General features: G+C 38.0%; 1 protein-coding gene across 5 annotated transcripts in view; it reads left to right on the plus strand.

Moving 5' to 3' along the window:
* The window catches only part of CAPN7 (calpain 7), a 34,313-nt gene extending 10,736 nt beyond the window's left edge, over nt 1-23,577 (plus strand). For 2 of the 5 annotated variants that reach the window (XM_075143299.1, XM_075143302.1), the window contains exons 6-21: nt 823-909; nt 1,836-1,962; nt 2,709-2,794; nt 3,734-3,827; nt 5,437-5,583; nt 7,267-7,373; nt 8,924-9,044; nt 9,287-9,431; nt 11,268-11,367; nt 13,302-13,437; nt 13,904-13,979; nt 16,534-16,679; nt 17,373-17,435; nt 20,088-20,218; nt 21,439-21,531; nt 21,613-23,577. In XM_075143299.1, the coding sequence (XP_074999400.1) occupies nt 823-909; nt 1,836-1,962; nt 2,709-2,794; nt 3,734-3,827; nt 5,437-5,583; nt 7,267-7,373; nt 8,924-9,044; nt 9,287-9,431; nt 11,268-11,367; nt 13,302-13,437; nt 13,904-13,979; nt 16,534-16,679; nt 17,373-17,435; nt 20,088-20,218; nt 21,439-21,531; nt 21,613-21,757 (1,804 nt within the window). In that variant the 3' untranslated portion in view covers nt 21,758-23,577. The remainder of the gene's footprint in view (nt 1-822; nt 910-1,835; nt 1,963-2,708; nt 2,795-3,733; nt 3,828-5,436; nt 5,584-7,266; nt 7,374-8,923; nt 9,045-9,286; nt 9,432-11,267; nt 11,368-13,301; nt 13,438-13,903; nt 13,980-16,533; nt 16,680-17,372; nt 17,436-20,087; nt 20,219-21,438; nt 21,532-21,612) is intronic. The other 3 variants (XR_012672605.1, XM_075143301.1, XM_075143303.1) reach the window with 3 other exon arrangements.
* The last annotated feature ends 1,182 nt before the right edge of the window (nt 23,578-24,759 follow it).

Below are 24,759 nucleotides of genomic sequence, written 5' to 3' on the forward strand. Positions count from 1 at the left end.
AAAAGTTGCAGAGCATTAAGAATTGCCTTATTAAAATCTCACTTTTTTTCCCTCTTGTAGTGCCTGTGCAGTGAATGTTTCTGGTTTTGTGGATGATTTGGGTGTTGGTTTTCTTTCTTCCCTCCCCCCCCCACCCCCTTTCGTGTTGGGTTTTGGGTTTTTTATTTTTTGTTTGCAAGTCTTGCAAGAGAGCTTCAAGTTGTTTCACATCTTTAATCATCGTTTGATTTAAAAATATTTCACATACCTTTTTCAGTTAATTCCTTGTTTGAAACTTAAATTACATTCACATTTAAATATGATTCTCATTTTTTAGGAAGTGTTCTGTGTGCTTTAGTCAAAAATGTATTGATAAACATGTGCAGTATTTTTGTTATTGTTGTTTGACAAAGTGTTCCAAAATACTGCCCCGATTAGATGAAATCTAAGTGTTGCTAATTGTTAATTGCTGTCAACATATCCTAAGACACTCTTTAATGAGAGGCTTAAGGGACTTGAGAAATTCTGTTTAGACAGATGTAGTTTTAAATGTGACTTTTAGAACTATGAAGAGGTTTGTGGCGGATAATCATTTCTATCCTGGCATGGTGACTTGTCCGCAGGTATGTACTTGCAGGGTTAGTGACTGAGCCATCAAGTACTGCACATTTCAAACCAAAATAAATACAGTGGTTGTTTCATTTTCAAGAAGTAGTTGTCTTGTTTTCAGAAGCACTGTGTCTTGTTAGTTTTTAAAAACTATTTTTGTTCTTACCTTCTGGAATTTAGTCTTTGAAAGATGATAGGTTTGTAACTATTATTTTTTTTTCTTATGACTTGCAGGAAGACTTCAAAAATTAATGGCATTGAATATGTACCTTTCATGAGTGTTGATCTGAGGGAACGTTTTGCCTTCCCTATGCCATTTTCGTAAGTGTGATTCAATTACTGAACTTTACTTTTGTTTTTATTTCCAAAGCTTTCCCACATTTGGGGGAAATCCCATATTTCTATGTTTTCTTTTTCAGAGTTTAAAATTATTTAAGTAGGCTTTTAAGCATAATTCAGGCAGAGATATTTAAATACTACCACTTCCTTTTCCAGTCCGATCTTAAAACCGTTTAACATAAGCTGATCCTGCTCTGCAGTGCTTTTGCATTTATGTCTTCAGGCCTATAAGGACAACACTATATTTGGCTTTTTGGAGTATAGAGCTGAGCTGGCAACTTGGGTCCGTTTCCTGATTCTGCTGCATGCTAATGAGTTTCGCTCCCTCTGCCTCAGTTACCTGTAAAATCAAGGTGATAGCCGTTTTGTCTGTAAAGGGCTATTCTGAGGAAGAGTGATATGTAACTGCTAGACTTTCATTCATGAACAATAATAATATGTTCAGATAACATATTATAGACAGAGACACCTAGGGTTGAGTTGTTTTGGTTTGTTTTGTTGTTTTTTTTTTTTTTCAATTTTCCGGTAAAGGCTTGTCAATCAGACAAGCCTCAATATTTTCAGAACTAAAGAAACTTTTTATCATTAGTTCATCATATTGAAATAAAGTGAAGCATTTGAGTTTCTGCTGGTGTAGATGGCTTTTTGGAATTCCCTTCTTCTGTTCAGTCCTGTATGAAGGAGGGTTTTATTTCATGGTTTCAATATTTCTGCTTTTTTTCCCTAAAAATCACAAACATAGCAATAGTAATCTTTGAAATTGTTTTACAGCTCTGTATACAAAGCTGTGTAATTGTTCTGTGCATATTTTGCACCATCTATCAGACATATATAAGACTGGGCATACCGTGAGAAGCTTTTCTAAACTGCTATTGATTTATTTCTACTTTTTTCTCTCTAAAATCTAGTGATAAATGTGGGAAGTTACCATTATCCCCCAAGCAGAAAGCAATGTTTGCCAAGTGGGTGCGACCAGATGACATAACAAATAACCCTACGATGATTTATACTGTGTCAAGTTTCAGCATAAAGCAGGTAAACGTTCCTAAAGAGAAATGTGTGCTGCTAGCAGTTTATGGCAGGGGATATAAGACTTTCTTGTTCAAAAAGGAATCCCCAAATGTTAGAGTGCTTTCCTTGGCTCTCATGAGATTAAATAAATAAATAAATAGTGTCACTTCAGATTCTGCGCAAAATAAACAGGTGTGTTAGCAGTGGAAGTGAAAATCAGAATTTGAATTCCAGCTGAAAATCCTGTTTTCCAGAAATGGTAGTAAGGTTAGTATGAAAAAAGGCCAGGTTACTTTGCAGCAACTTGTTCACTTAATTTACTGCGTGGAAAAAATAATGGGCAAAATTTTTAAATTTTTATTTGAAGGAAGCAGAGTGGCCCATTGAGAATAGTGGAAATGTCTTGTTTAGTTTTAAGTTGCAGATGGCCCAACCTATTCTGAAATCAGCAATAGATTATGCCATTGGATATGGTTTATATTACACAGCGTGTTTTGGGGAGGAGGGAGTAAGCGTGAGTGAATGCTGAGGTATCTGCTCTTGCCTCTGTCATTAATAATTCTAACTCTGGTTTGCTCTGTAGGGGCCTCATATTGAGCAAGCATACGTTTCCTGCCTTTTTAGTAGTAACTTTGCTTCTCTTGGTTCAAATCCTTTCCCTTTTGAAGGGAATTACTAACTGATGACTTTCCTTCCCTCCACACACCCTGTTTGTCTTTCAGTATCTAAGTTATTAGTAAATGTCCCCATTGTTTTTCTCTTCTTTATAGACAATAGTGTCAGATTGTTCTTTCGTGGCATCACTAGCTATCAGTGCAGCATATGAAAGAAGATATAACAAAAAATTGATCACAAGGTGAGTAGCTGTTGCTTTATAAGATCTTTTCAGACTTAATACTGCCAAGCTTTTGCAATACATTCTGTGATAGTTGGACACGGTAATAACTAGCATTTGTTTCACTTTCATCTCCCTGGGGCTCATGTGGCTTTAGCACTTCTGAGAGCGAAGCCAGTTTTATATATGTGTGTATACAGACACTGGAGTCTACCTTGAGATGTGCTTTGAGGACGAATAAATAGTTTGGAAGGTTTTGTTTTGTTTTTAATAGAAATTTTACTTATAATGCTTTATAGGTTTATTTTCCTACTTTGCTATGCCAACTGCTGTGCAACAGGTGGTCCATCTTGCATCTCATTGCAGAATTAATGTTAACAACACTATCTCAGTTCCACTCAGCTGGCGCCCTGTGATAAATTTGGCGTGGGTTTGGCAGATTCTGCAGGGAACCTGTTGCCAGACCAGTGTGTGAACGTTGTTCTTGGATTTTTTTTCTTTTAACCTATGCTCGTTAGAACTCAACTTGTATTCTTTTCAAGAGCAGCGACTTCTGCACTGTCTTCTCCTTCTTCAAATGTTTGACTTGTTATTCAGGCAAATACTGTATTTATATTGCAGATAGGTAAATACCATTTGTTTAGTAGTAAGATAAATTTGTTTGCCTTGCTTCTGTTGAAGAAACAATTAGGTGACTTATGTTCTTTTTGTTACTTTATTAAGCAGAGAACTGTAGCAAGAACCAGACCTGAAAAATAAAACCTATTTAAACATCACTGTCATTTTTACTAAATTTGAGTTGCTTTTTCATCAAAAATTCCATATTTATGTTCAGTGTAAATTCCAGAAACAGACTCTGTTAATCTCACTTTTCTTGTTATCAGTGTATGTACAGCCAAGTCATTTATGTCACAATTTCCTCCGTTTTTTGTTTTTTGTTTTTGTTTTTTTTTTTGACAGTATAATTTACCCGCAGAATAAGAAAGGAGAACCAGAATATAATCCATGTGGCAAATACATGGTGAAGCTTCATATCAATGGTGTACCTAGAAAGGTAAATGGTTTTGGGGAGACTTGATACTGTTATGGTTTGAGTCATATATTTTAAAGGCTTGGTCTGCTTCACTGTGAAGCTATGCTTGCGGAGCAAAAACTTTAGATATGTTTTGTTGGAAAGTTGTTTTTAATTATTAAACCATTTGAGATTCATTTTGGTTATGAAGTATGTAAAAGACTGTAGGTATTTCTTCTACAGACATTCATGAGAATAGTCCTACTCACATTAAATGCATTAAAAAAATCTTTATATTGCTTAAAAGAGTTATGAAAACCATACAGGAACAAAATTATACATCCCATATTTATGAATAGGGGGTGCAAGTAATCCACTTTTCTACTCCACCCTAGGAAGGAAGTTTCAGAACTAAAAAATACAGAGAGGGACGTCCAGGAAGAGAGTATAGTCATGGAATGACCATAGAGGAATAACTCAAATGACCGCAGATTTTTAGTAAGGGGAGGAGATGCCTGAAGACATATGATAGAACTTCGTAAACTCACAAACAGCTTCGTTTTCTTTTCAGTGCAATAAATAAAGGCATAAAATAATGTATTTCTTTGTATAATACTTAACTGTAGCACTGATTATTGCAGTTCATAGTGACTGATGAATGTTTATGGGAGTTCAAAAGTTGAGTGGTCATATTCACGGGGCGGGGGAGTAAGGGGAAGGTCCTCAAAGGCTGTTAATTGCTAAGACATAACCTCTGGGTCAGGAAGTCCTTGAGTTGCAGAATTCCGGAATCTGAATGAGTGTTTCAGGGAAGCATCATTTATGTGCTTGCCTTGCTCTTAATACTCTTTCCAAAATATCTCCTAATGGCTGCCTTTTGTTAGGATGAATGGCCATTTGCTCTTCTGTGAAAAGGATTATTCATTCTTGCACAGACAGGATTTGACCAGAAAATGTGCTGTGTTGGTAGCCTGTATTTGGTAATGGACTAATGTCAACGTGAAACTGAAACATCTGTTCTGGGAAACTGTTTCAGACCACTGCAAATACTGCAGTAACAATCTGTAATAATGCTGAATATACTCTACCTAATTTGAAGAAGAACTGTTAATACTTTCACAACTGCTGCTTTGGTTTTTTTTTTTTTTCCTTTCCAGGGAGAGGAAATTTAAATCTGAAGTAGGGACTATGAAAATGATGTGACACATAGTTTATTTCCTTATAGATACATAGCTGTTCATCTTTCTGCTGGCTACCAAGCACAGTCCATGCCCTGTTTCATAATTAGGTGAGGGATATCATTAGGCTTTTCTCTTCTTTTTCTAATGCTGGTAATTACACTGAACTTTTCTGTGGCTAGCTTTTTCAATAGATATTAGACACTTTACAAGAGCGTACTGTCATCATCCCATTTTACATAGCGGAAAGCAAGGCAGGCGATCACAGGTCACCCAGTGGACCAGTGCAAGTAAGAGCTGTTCACTTGGGCAAACCACTGCAGGACTGATAGAGGTGTCCACATCTGAGAGCGATGGTCAGATCTGGCTGTCTGAGAAGCTGTACATCAATGAGAGTTTCGTTTTATTTTTTAAATACTTCCAAAATACTTTATTAGCTTTATCATGATTTTTCATTTGTTTATTTCACACAGGTAATCATAGATGACCAGTTACCTGTTGATCATAGTGGGGAGCTTCTCTGCTCTTATTCTAACAATAAGAATGAATTATGGGTATCGCTAATAGAAAAGGCTTACATGAAGGTCATGGGAGGATATGATTTTCCTGGATCAAATTCTGTAAGTACTAGATTATTTCTAAGAGGCAAAAATTCCACTTAAATAATCTTGGATCAAATAACTTTCCTTCTAGCGAAATAAATTAATTGCTTGGGGAGGCAAGTATTGGGTTTGACGTTTTTTTAAATTTTTTTTTTTATTTCTTTGTTTCACAAATATGCTTAGCTGTACTTGGTGAGATTTATTCCATCAAAATAGAATGAGCAAGACATCTTGATGGGTATAGTTAATCTTAGTTCTCTGACTGCAGGATTGGCACTTATGGTTGGGAAGTATATGTGTTTATATAGAGTCTAGATGAAAGTGTTGGGTAAAGTAATAAATTTTTTGCCCACATCAATACTGCTGTCATTCAATAAATAGGACAGTTCTCCCTCATTAAGTAGGGGAGTCAGCTAGGAGAGGAACAGGCTAGTCATTTAGTACATGTCTATAGAGGGAGCGAGTACTTCGATCTGTGAAAGTTTGTTTATCAGATTGTTCCACTCACTTACATAAATATGTAATGGGTTCCTATAATGCGGTTACTAAAGAAACAGTCATCGTATGCAGCTAGGCTGACATGCAAATTATTCTCTTAAAGAGGGATGGTTTACTGAAATGAGTAGCCGGCATAATCTTCATTCATTACTTAGGAAGCATTTCTGATTTTAATTTAAAATTCTTTAAGATTTTAACAGTATATTTTTGATTTCATGGTGCTGTTCACATTCTAGTTGGTGTCTTGATAATCGCGTTCTTGGAGGGTATACTAGGTAATCATCACCTTTTGAAAAATTATTATGGAGACATGTGGCTTTGTATAAGGGGTAAAAGTGGCCTACGTTTTTATGTATGTTTATGTCAGTGTTGAGCTGCTTTGTTTTGGAGGATAGAAGCTGTGAGAATAGCTGTGTTTTATTCCTATTGTTGTCATCTAACTTGCTATCTGGAAAAACACTTTGACTTGTGACATTTAATCTCCATCCTTCCCTCCCGCCTCTGCTTTCGACTGTATTATAGCTTCCCTGTATAATCAGGGTTACTTACTGGCTGTGTTGTACTTGTAATTCCTCAAGTTCCCACCCACCAGTGCTGGCTATTGACACTTCAAGCATTTACAGTCTCTGCTTTTGCTTTGAGGAGTACAAAGCAAAAGAAAAGGGAATAAGCAATATTTCAAGGAGATGATGTGGGGAGATTAAAGCGTCTTTTTATGGAAATACATGTCAGTGTCAGCCTTACCAAAAAGAATAAAACGCCCAAACCCTGAGCTTTAGAAGTAAAACTTAAATTATTTAAAATGCATACATAATAGCAAGGTTCCAAATAGTGCTTCTGAGACTGTGCTCTAAAAGTCTGTGAATCAACAAAATAAATAGAACACATCATAGAATTGAGCATGATTGATCATTCTCTTATGCTTCCATTGCTCTGAAATTCCAGTTTGTTTCATCAGTTCACTTTCCAGCTTTTTTTTTTTAAGAGGCTCTTTGGAAGTGTTGTCCTAAACTAATCATTTTAAAGTTTTTGTTTGGTTGGTTTTTATAATATAGTCTTAATCTTGAGCCTTTTATGTGTAGAGCTATATTGTAACTTGCGTATACTTGATTTCTTTCAAGGCGCTTTTATAATTTGTGTACAGACATCATATGCTTATAGATGGATATCTATTCTGATTTCTTTCGAATGCTTGCATTTCAGAACATTGATCTCCATGCACTGACTGGTTGGATACCTGAAAGAATTGCTATGCACTCTGACAATCAAGCTTTCAATAAAGATAATACTTTCAGAATGCTTTATCAGAGGTAGAAGTTTGTTCTTTCCTAAGTAATTAAAATGCTTGCTGTGTAGTAGCTGCGTTACCACTGTAAAAGCAGTACAGTCACCACAGATCCTTCGATAGCATTTTAGTACTGCTACAAATTGTGCTTTACAAAACCTCCATGTGCTTTCTGGTAGAAGAAAAATTGAGGTATTGATGGCTTTGATAGAACAGAAGAGTAAAATATTGTGGAATTTTAATTGAGTTGATTTTTCGCCTTTACATATGAAGAAAAAAAATAGTAGCCCATTTCTTGATGAAAAAAAATAGAATACGTAGTCAGAGAAGAGCAGCTTGGAACCAATATACAAGTTAAAAGTGTTTAAAAAGTGGCAGGAAATGTGTTCTGTGTTCCCACACAGTTCCACAGAACTTTGGCATTGATCTGCTGTCCTTAGCAAGCAGATATAATACAGTATTTCTAATCATATCACAAGATCTGGGTGGTTATACCCCATTAGTAAATCTCCTGGAGGAGCAGCAAAAGTCTATCAAAAGTGCAATACTGATCTTCAGACTTACCATAACAATTCTACTAATGGTGAAAGATATAGCTGTAATTTATAAATGTCAGCTAGCAAGTACTTGAATTTCTTTCAAAACAGTTTTGTGCAACCAGTTTCTTATGCATTTCAATGCAGTAGAAGGGAGATATTCTGACTGAAACATCTGCATTCATGATAAGAGAGCGTGACTCTCTACAGTGCTTTTTCAGTTAGTTAGGAGCTCCCAGTTGATTGTCAACAACTTTTCAGATATTCCAGTGCTGCAATTTGGAGGTGTGACTGCAGTTAGGATGGGATCTAGCCATTACAGCGTCGCTATTGTTCACCTGTGCTAGACTGAAAATGCGTAGTCCAGTGACCCTGTAAACTGTCTAGGGACGCTGAGTATGTACTTGGATTTTAGCATGGGCTGGGAAAATTAATAGTGTGTTTTCACAACAATAATTGTTGTGAAATTAACAATTGCAATTCAGAACAATTGCAGAACTCAGTTGTTGTGAGTTGACAATTTGGACCCTGTAAGGCCTATGCTGGGGGACACAAAACTTTAGTGTAAACACCTGCAAAAGTATAGAAGCATGAACTTCTCATTCTTAAGGTTTTGGGAAGCTCCTTCAGAATACTGGGGGTGTGACAGAGTTGTTAATTTGCTATATGCAGTGATTGGCTAAGTGTTGATGAAACCACATTTGTGTTCAGCCAAAGATCTGTGAAGAGTATCTTTAAAAAGTGACACAGATTGAACTGCAGGTTGATAAATGCTGATTTTTATTTATGAAAAATAGGAAATTATGAAATTATATAAAATCATGATTTTTCACTTAAAGCCTATACTGAAAGAAAATAATTCCACTTTCTCAAGCTTTTTCAGGAGTGATTTCTGCTGACAAAAAACCTGTATTCCAGTTTTTATAAAGCAGGTCATGCTAATGGACAGTGTAAAAAGAGGGTATTACAGTGTCTGGCAAAGGTTAGTTTGCAACTTGCAAGATTTTAATTAAGCTATTTTTAACCTCTCTTTGAACAGATTTCACAAGGGAGATGTCCTTATCACAACAGCAACAGGGGTGATGTCTGAAGAGGAAGGAGAAAAATGGGGTTTAGTTCCGACCCATGCATATGCAGTCTTGGACATAAGAGAATATAAGGTATCAAGTAAAACTGAAGATGTTTTCAGGTGCCTGTTTGAAACCTGTCTGCAATGGGTAGCTAGTGATTTTTTGCTCTAATGGCTAATATAGTTTATTTTGTCTTGAGCTCCATTGGGAAATTCCAGAAAGCTTAATGATGCTGTATTTTCTTGAGCTATTGGTCCATATTCCATGTTAATGTAAATATAAAAATTACCTTGACAAGATGAATCCAGCAATTTTATTTTGTATTTCTTTAGGGACTTCGATTTCTTCAGTTGAAAAATCCCTGGAGCCACTTACGTTGGAAGGGACGATACAGTGAAAATGACACAAGAAATTGGACCCCAGATTTACAAAAACACTTGAACTTTGATCCAAGAACAGCTCAGAAAATAGACAATGGTAATAAGGTTTAAAAAGTCACTATCTTTTCAGATAATATAGATCTTTGTGGTGTATCCCTGCAGGAAGGTGGAAAGAAATGCTTAGGCACAAGGAGAGGGGAAGTAAAACAAATACTAGAAACTAAATAGCCCAAAAGTTTAGCAAGTATTTGTGTATTTAAATCTGTCATTTCAGGTTTGTCTGGGGTTTAAGTAATCTGGACTGTTTAATATATCTCAAATTCATTGACAAGAAATTACCTCCTTGCTTAAGTGTTGCTATCTCAGTATCTGGGCATGGAGGAGCTCAGTGCAAAGATAATACTCTTGACAACAAGCTGTGTAATGCTGCTTTTTAATACATGAATAGACTTTTTGTGGTTTTTTCCTCCAACATTTGCAAATATGTATCAACATGCTTACTGTAATCAGTATTTAAATTAGTCTTGCCTATATTTGAGGTCGTGCACTGGAGGTAAGTGGGGTTTTTTCCCCTTGCATTACATTAATATATCTGTAAAAATAAATCTTTACATACACTCTATTTCCAGCTGTAAGAGTAGATTGAGATCCGTGTTTGAGACAGTGGTACTACTATGTCACTGTCCAGAGAAACCATCTGGAATGATGCCCAGTGTTGTCCTGTCCCATCTTTCCTAGGGAGCAGCAGAGTGGAGCACCTGGAAAGTCAGTGTGGGTTTGCTGCTGGAAGGGCAGGTTGCTGACAGTTCAGAAATTCTGCAAAAGCTGTGTTTTACATTCAGAGATGTCTGCTCATTTTATAGTGTCCTAGTTGCTGTCTGTGTATTGCTGTGAGGGGGAGCCCTTTTGTTCAGTGCCACTCTATTTTGACAACAGTATGCATCCAAACCTATTAAATTACAGTATTTATTGATAAGCCTTGTGCAAATGCATAAGGAAAACTTTTGATTTAAATGTAAGAATAGCAGCCCTGGCTTTGTGGCAGTTATGAGAGATTAGCTCATTATTTATTTACCGATTCATTTAGTAAGGAATTTATAGCTGTACCATCTAGTAGTTAAAATTTATATAAAATTACATTAGTAATTTTAAGGGAGTTGTTTCTTCTGACTGGATTTACACTCTGGTCTTGTCTAAGTGTAGCTATTATGATTGCATTTTTTTTTTTTTTTAGTGCTGCAAGATCTGCAACTGTTTATGTCAGAGACTTGAATTATAAGGCTGTTAGCTTTTTGAGAGTTCATTTCATCAGGAATCTGTCAGCTTGCAGGCATTGTTGTTGGCTGGAGTTGCAATTAAGGGAGCTATGGAGAATTAGAATAAATGCATGAGAATGTTGTAAAGATGAAGCAGATTCAGGGTGCCAAAGGAAGTCACGTAGGTGTTGGATGAAATATCTTAGAAATACATTCAAATGTACTCACATGTTGATTGAATACTTGATTGTGCTGGGTGACTATTGAAGTAGGTTGAATTGGGGGAACCTGTTTGACTATGTAAATTTTTTTTTTTTTTTTTTTCCCTTCCAGAAATGTAGGAAAGGGGAAGGCAGGTCAGAATCACCTAGTGATGTCTCTTTCAATACAAGAGATTCTCTCATGCCTTCTGCTTAGTGCTTAAGAATGAAAAGCATTCTGACAGCTTCAGGAAGTCCTTGATGATAAGCAGAGACTAACTTGTTTTTCTTGGTTTAACTTCTTTGTTATGGGGGTTAAGTTTAAATTTAGAAATTTGGGCAATGCAGATGTTACTACTAAGTTTTACAGAAATGTTGGTTTATATAAGCTATATCATTTGCCTAGAAAGAGACTTTTGAAAAACAAGTGAAATCAAGGTGTCTGGTAAGGAAACAGTAACAGCATTTCCTTTTTAGGCATTTTCTGGATTGCCTGGGAGGACCTGTGCCAGTACTATGATGTTATTTATTTGAGTTGGAATCCAAGTCTTTTTAAAGAATCTACGTGTATTCACAGGTTGGTCCAAGAGATAAAACTTTTGTGTCGATATCTCACTAAATGTTCTGATGTGGTGTTTGCTTCCTTCCATTCTTCCTAGTTACAGCCGAAGAGGTTGAACTCCAACCATGTTCTCTTGATCCTGACTTTACATTTTTAAATTTTCAGCCCAGGCTTTGTTTTTGACTACTTCTGTAACATGATTGAAACTCCAGTGATCTTTGTGGTGTTGCTGTGGACCTAAGGTTGTGTAACCAGATTCTGACCTCAGTCCCGCATCTCTCTATCGGAATAGAAATCAGATTTTTGTGCAGTCCGTCTTTAAGCAGTGACCAGACAGTGCTTGAGTGTCCTAGTTTTTATTTGGAATTCATTTTCCTGGCCAGTTCCAAGTCATTTGTGCAGTGTGTGTTGTCTTTACAGGGTGTGTTCACTGATGTCAGAGTAGTTTAACCAATTTCGTTTTTCACCAGTTGTAGTTGTTACAAGTAATCTTCCTTGCCTGCTGATTAGGACGAGAGGAAATGGCTTCAAGTTGCGCCAAGGGAGGTTTAGGTTGGACATTAGGAAAAATTTCTTTACTGAAAGAGAAGAGTGGTCAGGCCTTGGAACAGGCTGCCCAGGGAAGTGGTTGAGTCACCATCCCTGGAAGTATTTACAAGACGTGTAGATGTGGCACTTAAGGACATGGTTTAGTGGGCGTGGTGGTGTTGGGTTGATGGTTGGACTCGATGATCTTAGAGGTCTTTTCCAACCTTAATGATTCTATGATTCTGTGATTTTTTCTGAACATGATACGTCTCCTACCTAGTATCCATCACTTTCAGTCTTTTTGTCACCCAGTTTGAGGATAAGTTTGTGTCTCAGTTTTGGAAAGCAAGGGTTTCTCTATTTTTCCACTCGCCTATACTGCACTTCGCCACTGCTTCCACACTGTTGCTGCATATGTTAGCTCTACACAAGCTCCTTCATCCATAGTGCAACTGCTGAGCTTATCTGTAAAGGCTCCTTCCATCTTTGTGTTCAAATTAATTCCAAAATATGCTGTGGTGATGTAGCAAGATGAGGTAATGTGTATGCTAATTTCAAAGCTCATCTACTAGTCTGTCTTTCCTTATATTAGTAGTGATTGTCATACCTCTGTGTAGGGAAATGCCTAGCACAGAGGCAATTGCCATAAAAATGGAGTAATGATGGTGATAATGTGAAGCTTAGTTGATAACGCAGCCTTCCACACATGCTGTTCAGTTTTAAGTGTGGGAAGGTCAATGGGACTTATGAGTAGTTTTATCCCTTCTGTTCCCAGCATGCCACGTTTTGCATTCAGTCATCAGCACTTTTTGTTTTTTCATACCTGGTTTTCCTTGCCTAGACAATTCATGAGGCAGCAGGCAGATTTTGCAATAGGGTACCTCCAAGTTTTTCTTTAACACTTCATGTAGGCACTCTTCCAAACATAAAACAGATCAAATTTTAAAAGAAACATTATCTGAATAAAAGACTGGAGGAAAAAAATTTGCAAGCTTTTGGAACTCGTTATAGCTTACATATGGAATCTTGCAGCTACAAAATCATAGGTTTTTTTTCCCTTAATAATAAATGTGGTGTGTGCAATCATTAGAATAATTGGCTAGCCTGGGCTCCCTGAATGCCTCAGCTTTTTCTGTGTTTTGTGTGGTTGCAGTCACCATACCAAACAGCCAATCTGTTTGTATTTAGCATTTTTTTGTTATCACACTTGTAGCAAAGTCGTTTATAAAACAAAATTGTAAGATAATGCTTTTGACACTGATGCATTATGTAACCACTGTCATAGATTCCTGCAGAAAATTAGCCTTCAGTAACTTTGTTACTGATAATGGATAGCTCTGTATACATGTAGGATTTGGAGTAGCTTTCAAAGCACAAATTGGTATCTTGCTCATCTAAAAACGTCTCTGTATTACTTTTAGTACTTGGGATGCCAAGCAAGGTCCGGTGAAGGATGCCTACAGCCTGGCTAACAATCCTCAGTACAAGCTGGAGGTCCAGTGTCCACAAGGTGGAGCTGCTGTCTGGGTTCTGCTCAGCAGGCACATCACAGATAAGGTGCCGGGTTCTTTTTCTTACGTTTTCTATAATATAAGTTCTATAATATCTTCTGTAAATCTTTTTATATAGCTTTCTATGTTATTAGTATACTACTGCTTATATTTTTATGTTCAAGCATGTACACCTATGTGTACACCTATGTATAAATTTTAAATTCAGCAGGTACACATAATTGTATACAAGATTGTTGAAATAGACCCAGAGTAAAAATTTGAGTGAGGTGATCATATTCTCCACCATAAAGGTAATGAAATAACTCTGAACTGTTATAAGTGAAATCAGTGGCAGTTTGTTTATTTCAGGTGTTTTTTTTTTTTAAATAATTGGATCAGGTATCTTAGTAAATACAAGTATCAGTGATGTGGTGATCGAAGGGGATGATAGAATGCTTACTTGATTCTGCTTAAGCATTAGTTACATTCCACAGAAGTGTACAACTGTACTTGATTTGTGTTTTTTATAGGATGACTTTGCACACAATCGGGAATTCATTACAATGGTTGTATACAAGACTGATGGCAAAAAAGTTTACTATCCAGGTTAGTGTACCTTAATTGTCAAAAAGATGATGTTAGAAATAAATGAAGAATTGCAAAGGATTTTGTGGAGAGGAAAGGCACTTTTTGCTTTAAAACTAGATGCCTCACTCTAAGAGGTCAATTTTCTAAAACAGTTGTTTAGCCGTGTTTGACCACCTTCAACAGTCTACACTGAAGGAATAAACCAAGCTGTACACGTTGGAAGCATGCTAAGAGGTCTTGTTGACACTTAATTTGGCACAGCGTTTTCTTTATTGTTCTGTTGATTTTGCAGTGGCAGTAGTTAATGCTTAGAGGGGACAGATGTGCTTCTGTTTATCTGATAGCATAATTATTTCCTAGATTTGTAAAATTATTTAAAGGTTTAAGGCTTCCACTAATTGAAAATAATTAAGGTTAATTGTTCTATGAACTTGGCTTAAGCAAAGTACCTAAGCAAGCTCATGAGATACAGCTGAACATTTCAACATATTTCAAAGTATCAGGTATCAGGTATGGATATCAGTCTTCTCCAGACTAAACAACCCCAGTTCCCTCAGCCGCTCCTCATAAGGCTTGTGCTCCAGGCCCTTCACCAGCTTCGTTGCCCTTCTCTGGACACGCTCAAGCACCTCCATGTCCTTCTTGTAGTGAGAGGCCCAAAACTGAACACAGTATTCGAGGTGCAGCCTCATCAGTGCCGAGTACAGGGGCATGATCACCTCCCTGCTCCTGCTGGCCACACTATTTCTGGTACAGGCCAGGTTGCCGTTGGCCTTCTTGGCCACCTGGGCACACTGCTGGCTCATGTTCAGCCGGCTGTCAACCAGCACCCCCAGGTCCTTTTCCTCTGGGCAGCTTTCCAGCCACTCTTGCCCAAGCCTGTAGCGTTGCATGGGGTTGAGACACAAAGTACAGGTAATGCCCAGGTTGAATGGATAGGGTAGACTGCAACTTTATGGTAGAGCTAATAATATCATATTTTTATTTATTCTTTACATCAAGTTAGAGATCTCTGTAAAAATATTCCTTGGAATAATTCAGTGAAAGTGCATCCTAAGGCAGGTATGATTTGGCCTGTTGCTTTTACAGATAGGGAACGTCTTTAGAACCACGGTTGCATTCAGGTAGCTGCTCATGCAACAGGTAATAGGAACAGTTAATTAGAGAGTAGCTTTTAAAGCTCTTTTCACCAAAGAGTGGAATTTGTGGGTTTTATCCTATTGGAATGGCTGGTAAGGGTTGCATTGTTCATCTCTGGTTTTGTTCAGTGAACTCTGCTGACCAGTTCCCCTAGAATCCAAGCTCTCTGTCTGCAGAAAGCATCTGTTGAGACCTATCCAAATCATCACCTGTTTTTGCAAGAGCTGATCTTGTTATAGCATCTGCTTCTCCTTACAGCCCAAGACATGCTTCTGATGTTGCTAGTACTTGTAGCAGTGCTTATTTTACATGCTGTCTTACTGAAAACATCCTTAAGTGGGCAGACCAAACACATTTGTATAGTGGAGGGAATTGTTCAGTTGTGCTTGAAATCAACAGTCTTCCAGCAAGACCACTAGCAAGAACTGGATGATTCATATGTTTTGTCTCGCTACCCAAACTCTTTTATAAACTTTTATTCTCACAGCTCAAACTCATTTAAAACCTTTTTCCATGGAAATAGATTGGTCAAGCTGCAGTATTATTTTTACCATCTGTTAAAATGAGATCAGAACAAAGCAGGTTAATCCTTTGGCAGTGAGGCTGAGATTTCCCGTTCTTAAGCTTGTCATTGTTTTATATTAATCCTTTCCCCTCTCCCATGTTGCTTTATGGAAGAAAATAAAAGAACCTGATCCTGGGCCTATTGAAGTAATTGGCTAGACTTGTTCCTGCTTCATTGAAATTAAAAGAAGCCTGGAAAGAAACAATTAGAGGCCAAATAACAAATTACATTGTCTAATTTAAAAGTAAATATTTGAGATGCTTATAACAAGTACTGCATGTGCATTGGTACTGGGATGCAACTTCATCTGTGTAATGATCACAAGGATTTGGAAAGAGAGAGAGAGAAAGTGTGTGTCCGTTAGTTAAAGAAACTAACATGTTTTAAAGTCTTGTTTACCCAGTGACCAAAGGTTTTGGCAGCTTGCATTCTGGAACTGTCCAGCCAATGGAGAAGGAACAGCCTCCTCAGAGATTTTTAAAGAGTGCTCAGACATTCCTTATTTCTCTTTAAATTTCAACATCATCATAGTAGGTCTCCTTTGAGTAGTGACATTGGAGGGAGATGGATAAGCAGTTCTTGAAAGTACAGCTTAAATCCCATGACTTGCAAGTGCAGAATTTGTGTCCTGTCATGTGGGATGTACCTCTGCTGCAAATGATAGTTGCTCTTAAGATTATCTGTCGCTTTTATGAGCAAATCTTGAGGCTCTATTCTTTTGAGAGCACTCAAGTCTGCTTACAGCCTAACCTTAGTAGCAACAATCTGACTTTCCTGGCAAAATTCACTGATATAAAATGGCTAAGTAGTTTACCAAGCGGGGGGATTTTTTAATTGGGGAAAAGTGTTCATCCTTTTCTTTTTCAGCTGATCCTCCTCCGTATATTGATGGTATTCGGATCAACAGTCCTCATTATCTGACCAAGATAAAGCTGACCTCTCCAGGGCCCCATACGTTTACCTTAGTGGTGTCTCAGTATGAGAAACAAAACACTATCCATTACACCATCAGGGTATGTAGTGTTGACTTCATAATGAATGTAAACAATTAAACTATAAAGTGTCCTTTATTTGTAAGTTTGATTAAAAAAAAGTGTACTTCTGGATCGATATTGTTATTTTTGGGGAGGGAGGCTATGAATGATGGAGCAGAACCACTGGGTGAAGTGCTTGATAATGTTCTCCATTGTAGTTAAGACAATATAGTGTGTGTTTTTAGTAATGACATTTTAGTAATGAAATCAGCTGAAAAATACTTTTATTTCCTAGAATAAGAAATTAACATCTATGTACAGGCAGATCATTGGCTCTCTGTATCCAAAATAAGCCTATTTTAGATCCCAGTTAAGGTTTAAAGTTTTTTGACTTCTCTGAGTCCTTGGACTCAGTATTTGGGTTTTTCTTTAACTGCTGAGTCATGTGATGATCAATGCTAGATGTCTCTTTTTGTCACTGCAAAAAGTAAAATGCAGATTGTTGCCATTTTGATTTTTTTTAATAAAAATTAAGTAGAGCTAAGTCTTGTTAGTCCCAGCACTATTCTGGATTTTGAGTTTCAGATGGGGTCATCTGATGAATAATATAGGCATGTAGTGAACAAGTATCTAAAAATGATGTGTAGGCAATTCTGCTTTTTTTAACATGTCATGATTTCATATGAAAAATGCAAGATGAATGTGTGACCAGTTTCTTCTTTCACAATACAGGTGTATTCCTTGTGCAAGTTCACCTTTTCCAAGATTCCAACACCTTACACCATTTCCAAACGGGTAAATAAATATTTTCTTTTATGGGTCACTGGATAATAATTCTGGTTTGGCTTTTCCATATTTGAGATGTACAAGGTTTTTAAATATATTTTTATACTACTGCCCAAAAATGCCAGCTTAGGCCATCTTCTAACAAATTAAACTTCTTAACTAAAGCTTAATCTAAGCGTCATTAGGACAAGACCAATCCTGTACTCAAGTTACATATAATTTGCCAAACAATTAGCTGCACTGTTAGCATAATTCATACCAACATAGAAGTCCTTGGGCTGGCTCACTCTGTTCACACCACTCTGTATGGACGGTGGCTTAACTTTCACTGGCATTTGGTATATAAGCTCCACCTTTGTTGCAGAGCGTGTTGTTACAGCTGTACCATTGCAGATATACTGTAAAGCCTTTGTAGAATAGACTGGCCTTTAGAATAACAACCTGTACCCTACCTAATATGTAATTACTCTGCAGAGATCAGATTGTGCTAGTACTACTGCAGAGTAAAAACCCTGCAAGAGCGTTGCTCATTTTCCCATGAGAGAATTGCATGATTTTCTTGGAAAAACTCTCGGCATGTTGGGACAAAATCAGCAATGGCAACCAAAGGCACCAGTAGCAAGACTGTGACAAATGGACTTAGGATAGCAATATCACAATACATTACTGTTCCTAAATTTTGCTAAGACATCTCAAAGCTCTGTAACCATTGGGATAAGCACTCACACTGCCGAACAGGACCTAGGCAGTATACCCATGGTACATTTCACATAGAAATGCTTGCTGAGAGTATGGCAGCAGGGGCAAGAGCAAAAAACTTGACTGAAATTAAGTCAGAAGCCTGGGCAGTTTTGGGGCCAGCTGCTGTTCATATTTCAGCTGTCAACATGAGCTGCAGTTATACCTTCAGCTGAAGTATAAATATAGCCAAGAGCTCACAGGATAATGTAACTTGCATGTATTTTCATGTATTAGCAATTTTATCCTCAAGAAAGAATAAGCCAGCAGTTGTTAACTTTAATCTCTGTACCTACCATGCATACCCCAGGGAATCCTACTATAGGCAGAAGTCTTCTGTCCAAAACAGTAACCTCTTCAGGAAGAGAGAAGCAAGGCTAGTTTGAGCCACAGTGGAACAGTCCATTTTCTAGGACACTCGTGCCTGAAGCCAAGGATTACATTACTTTGTGTGGTCAGGGGGACACGTTGGCTTGCAGCTAGGCTCCTGAGTTCAGACAGTGTTTTGTACCAGCTGTTATTTCTGCAACAGCCCCTTGAAGCTGGCCCGTTCTGGAGAACGGTAAGTGGCTAGAGAGATTCCTGGGAACAGCGAGATGATTTGCTTGGTTCTTCCAGAAACCGTTGTCCTTTTTAGCTCTTAAAAACTGGGCTTAGTCTGGGGGAATGCTTTAAAAGGTCAAAAACTTGTTGAAGGTGACCAGCCTGTTTGAGGCAGGACATCTGTCTTATGTTGTATTATGTTTCAAAAGAAAATTAAGTATGTGGAAGCCTCCTGTTAATTATTTGAAGATGTCTGTCTAGTATTCAAATAAAAGGCATGTTCTATCTATCCAAGGCCAGCTCTGTCTTTATGATTAAATACAAAAAGTTAGTTGCCTGTGCTTCGTACTTATTTGGTTCTTCCTTAGCAGTCATCACATTTAAAAACAAGCAGATAACTAAATCACAGTTTACCAGTAAAAGCAATTTCTATTAGATGTCTTATACTGAAGTTGAGCGGTCACCTCTGGAGCTTGCCAAGCCCTAGGGGGATTCCTGGAACTAAGTGCAGCGGAGGTGGAAAAGGCCTGGAAAGCTAACAGCGCACAGCAGTTTTAGGTTCTTGGGTAGTAGTACGGTGGAGGGAGAAATACCCCTTGCCTCCAAACTTGCCATGTTTGAGGTTTTTGGACACTGAGTAAAGAAATTAAATCATGAGAAAAAATGTTGCTCCTTGCTGATTTGACAGAAAGGGGAGGGAAGTAACAGGAGAAATGGATCTCAGCTACAAATTTGTGTGAATGCCTGGCATGTCTTACAAGTCTAACCTTTCAGTTTAATGACTAGCAGGAGGAACTTGCAAACAGATGGCCTGTTTCTCAAAGTCTGAGCAGCATTTTTCCTCTTGTATGTCTTTGTCCTTGTGGAATCTGTCCATATGGATATCTTGCTGGTTCTCAGAGTGCATAGAGGTGAATGGAAAGTGCTGGAAGCAGCAATTTCAAAAGGAAAGGTTCCAACACAAGTAGTGTTGTACTTCCTGTACCACTGTTGTTTCTCATTTAGCACAACAGAGGAGTGTCTGAGCAAAAAAAATAACCTGCATAGTCCAGTAGTCATGGGATGGATGGGAATATAGATCCTTCGTTAGATGCGATTTGTCATAGTCAGAAACAGCCACTCGGTACTTATTTAATGTAAGCTGAAAAATACAGTACACTTATAAATGATCTAAGGCTTTGATCGAGGCGGGTGGAGGACTGCAGTGAAACTTTCTGAATACTTAACATAGTATTTCACTTGCACTTTAAAAATTAGGAGAGATTACTAAAGTCAGTGACCTCTAAAGTGAGAGGAGCCTGTAGTCTTGTTTGTGTGTATAAATAAGCAATACAAATCCTCAGGATATAAGGTATTTTTTGTACTTTTGACTTCTTTCAGGTTAATGGACAGTGGAAAGGTCACAGTGCTGGAGGATGTGGAAATTTCAGAGACACCTACAAAAATAACCCCATTTATCAATTCCAGCTGGACAAGAATGGGCCATTACTAATTGAACTACGGGGACCAAGGTTTGTAGAGAATAAGCATGCATCAACACAGCGAGAGTATCACATGCTAAAGGGAAGGCTTTGTCAGTATCCTCCATGGGGAGGGTGGGAAGCTCCCTGAAAATGCAGAAGGCAAGGTATGGAAGGTGACTCATTTAGAATTATTTATGTTTCTAACAACTTCACCATCAATAGTGATTTAAACCTGCACGTTTGCTACTGAGGAAATCCTTGACCTACAAGGAAAGCAGGAGTCTTCTTTCTCTTTAGTTTTGGGGTCTGAGCAGAGCTAGGCCTTGTACAGAAGGGAAGAAGGTACAAAGGACTTTTTTCTTCCTCTTAAAACTAATTACAATCATAATTCCTTTTTTTTTGTCGTAGAGCTAATATGCAGGATACGAAACCCTTACAGGCTCTCAAATAATGGCCTGTGCAGTAGCTTTAGCTCTGAAATTGCATCTACTCTGCGACTAGCAGGCCAGGAGAAGTATTGGATGTCAGTGCCCTATAGAGTAGACCTATGCAGGTCAAATTCCTTTGGCAAAATTCATGATCTACGTCAAAATAGCAGTATACAGCACTTCTAAATAGCAACATCTCCTGACATGCAGTCAAGTGTTTATCTTTTGCAAAGCTGTACAGTGGGCCCCACAAAATGGCAGCACTTCTTTATTCATCCTCCACTCTTTGAGGAAACTCCTTCTCTCATGAAATGAAGATGATTGCAAAGGTGTGGCTCTACTGTTCCACTAATTGAGCTGGTTTTTGTATGCATTTTTTCTGCACTTGCAGAACATATTTGGGTAGTTTGAATGACAGGGGCAGTGGTGCCTGTCACATGCGTTAACAGGTAGTAGACAAACTGTCCCAAGTTTTAGTGCAACATGAGAAATTCTGCTGAGATCACTGACATTGATCCCTCTGACAGCGATCAGCTCACACCCCAGGATCTGTGCCATGTGGCACTGGAGTATGTCACCACAAGTTTAACTACTTGAAGTCTGCTTAAATGCAGAGGCAGACGTCTAGCAGGCATTTTCCCTATAGTCTAGTTGAATGTGTCCCATCTTCCTCCAAATTCTACATTCACGTCATGGTAAGTTTGACTTAACGTTTCTATCACAAATGTGACAAAACTTTTAGATGTCTTCCAGTTATAGTGTGTAGTTTTTAATAAATAGCCCTCTTCATGGTAGTCCTGATGAAATAACTAAAGTAACAGTCTGTCACGTCACTTGCAGGCAATACAGCGTTGGTTTTGAACTTGTCATGGTGTCAACAGTAGGAGATCCTGGTTCCTATGGCTTTCAGAAAAAGAGCAGTGGCGACTACAGGTAATCCTCACTTAATGAAGTCTTACAGGTTTGAAACATTCTTCAGATCTTAGTTGTAACAGGTAGTTTCTTCTATCATAGGTGTGGATTTTGCTACTTGGAAGTGGAGAACATATTTGCTGGAGTTTACAACATTATCCCCACCACATTCCTGCCTCAACAAGAGGGTCCTTTTTTCTTAGATTTTAACAGTGCTACTCCTCTTAAGGTATCACAGCTGCAGTGAGGAGACAGGTCTGCGCATTACTGTTTAAGGAGGTGGTTTTGATCTGTCCTACAGTCTGAGAACAGGTGAATAACTCTTACTACACATATGCATAAAAGAAAATTACATTCTAAATTATAGCCAAAAGCATGGAATCACCAATTGGCCAGTTAATTGTGGTAGACAGTTAGCTGTGTTTTTTGCTGCTATGGTATTGGAGTGAGCACTGTTCAACAGGCTTATGAATGGGCTAAAATGCTTATATGCAAATGAACTGGCAGAACTCAATTTACTGCAATTTTTCCACATTTCAAATCAAAGTCTAGTGAGTTAAGAGAAAATCTAACATTGAAATTCTCTTCTCCCAAAATACAGGGTATCTGAGTTTAAGATTTTATTCTTAAAAGTAAACATGTAAGAAAAAATATTCTTGTGTATTCTGCTTATTCAGTCTCAGGACCAAATAGCTTTTACTACGTATTTGTGCTGCTACCTTGAATGTTTTCAGCATTGAACTAGTTCTCACATCGAAATGTAAATTTACTGCTGCTGAGCATGTAGTATTCCAGACTAACGTGCTCAGCTTATCTAGAATATGTATATAGGAGTAAAGGAAGATTCCTGCTTTGGGTATTTCTAAAAGAAAAGCAATGGCTTCACTCATGTTACATGTACTTTGAGAGCTGTTATTTTGTATCATCTGTAGTACTTGAATACATAATATTACAGCACAAGGTACTCTATGGCTTTCTTCCTGCTAGCTGCAAGACCTAGCTTGATCCAGATCAGCAGTAAAATCAGGAGGTTAGCCAGCAGTAGCGTACTGACAGTGCAGCACACCCTTCATTTAGCAGGCGTGAAAGGTTTTCATGTAAAGTTGCACTGCAAGATTCTCTGTATCTACCGAGGTAGTCTGTCTCATTTGCTGGTGCGAGGAGGTAGGGAACTACCCAGCATCAGCATCCCAGCAAAGGAATGTTTTATCCTTGACATGTTTTTGTAAGTATTCAGCTTGTAGGGGAAGGACCGTTTAAACCACTCCCCCTAATAAACCACAGCAGCAAGAAATGTACGTTATACGAAAACATCTTTTAAAAGGTACCTTTTTCTTTTCTTTTAAGTTGAAACCAGTGAATGAATTGAGCGCTTGGCCAGTGCCATCAATAGGAGGACAGTCAAAGTTCTTAAGAAAATAGTGGAAGTGGGATCAGTCCAGAATAGGATTTTTTTAGAAGCCTACTAACTGTGCTCTTCCTCCAGAAGATCTATATACATTGTATCTGAAGAGGATTAAAGATAATCAAGTTTTTGTTTTTCACATAAATAGTAACTGCCTCACTGATCCTAAAATGCATTGGGTTTTGTCTTTTTACAAATGGCAGACTTAAAATTCCACTATATTTGACAGTTGGGGGAGAAAGCGTGTTTTTAAAACAGCCATAGGAAGTTCTTTGCCGTTCAGGTTGGTTTGGCAGTTTTCCAAGCAAAAAGGTAGCATTTAGATCTTATTTTAGAGCACAGGTGCCATCTGCTCATTGGGAAACTGAGCACACATGCTACAGGAGTACCAGAAAATATTATCTGTGGGCTAAAATTGTTCCCGTAGAAGTCTGCTATTAGCCCTCTCCAGAAAGTACAAGATCCCTTTTGTTTCATTTCCTTCACCAGACAGCTGCTTAACAAATGTCTAGCTTTAAAAGGGCATTGAAAACACATGCCTTTCTGACTGCAGTTCTCTCAAAGACCATCTGGGCTAGGAAATTTGTGACAAGTTTGTCACAGTGCGACTTACCTTCTTTTGCAGGGAAGTTTCTGATGATTATTGCAACAAATCAACACAAGGAACAGCATGGGCATAAGCTGAGCAAAAAACCAAACGAGGTTCTTTGTGGTTATCCTTGGCTTTTAGGAATATGCGCCAAGGACTGCTTCATCCCTACAAAATCAAAATGTCATTCAGCTCACATTTTGCCTACAAATTTGTGTTATGTTTTTAGCTCAGGCTAAACCAGAGTGGCAGTGGAGTCTTGCATATATTTTACCACCTATGAAGTTAGAGGTAGTTAGGAAGTCTCAACTGAGTATATTTTTGACAGTACAAAAGGCAGATGCTAGAACTTCCAGCTTTCAGTACTAAGTTCTTGCACATCCTCAGCTGTTTGAGATCAAGCTGGTAGACTTGCCTACAGTAAAATCTGTTGTTGTTCTTCTGTAATTGATTTCTACTCTGCAGGAAGGGATTTTTCTTTCTCCCTACCAGTCCCCCCCAGCCCAAGCACAAGCTAGTGCCAAAAGCTTATGCTGGATGAAACAAGCATAAAGCTCCACTTCCATACTGTACTGAACTAAAAGCAAGGCCTGTGCTCACTTAATGTCAGACAAAGGCATTAAGGACAAAGGATCCCATCTCCACCAGGATACACTAACACTTCTTACACATACAATATTGTCAGTGGATTGGGGTCATCCCCATAACTGGACAGGATTTAAGCTTAGTATCAGTGTCCTTCATAGGGCAAGTCTTATTCAAACATTGCACCTACGCGGGCTACTAGAATACCATCATTGTACATTTCCCTTCACATATAGGACAGAACACTCAGGTGGAGTATTTAAAAGGAAATACAAAATATTCTTAAAAATAAGTCTGCAGATTCTGGTTGTGGCCAAGTAATTTTACAACAAAATCTTCTTGCCCTTTTTTCTTAGAAAAAAAATTGTTCACGTAAGCACTTAAGATTTGCTTTGATATTTTCTGTCAAATACATGCTTCTATATTTTTTTCCAAAATAAATCTGGAAAAATTATTGGAGAGTGAAATCATCCTTAGATTATAACACAGCCTCAGACCAATATGTAGGTTAAGCTTTTTGTTTCCCCTATACCATTTAGCATTTTTGATCCGTATGACTGATGTAAGCATGGACATGTTATGCAGCAAGACTTTTAGAAGGCCTGTCTGTGCAAAAATTTAAATAGCTGCACAACAGCTCAGACTGTAACGAAGGTACAGCGGTCATATT

Source organism: Calonectris borealis, chromosome 2, assembly GCF_964195595.1.
Source record: "Calonectris borealis chromosome 2, bCalBor7.hap1.2, whole genome shotgun sequence".
Classification (NCBI taxonomy): Eukaryota; Metazoa; Chordata; class Aves; order Procellariiformes; family Procellariidae; genus Calonectris; species Calonectris borealis.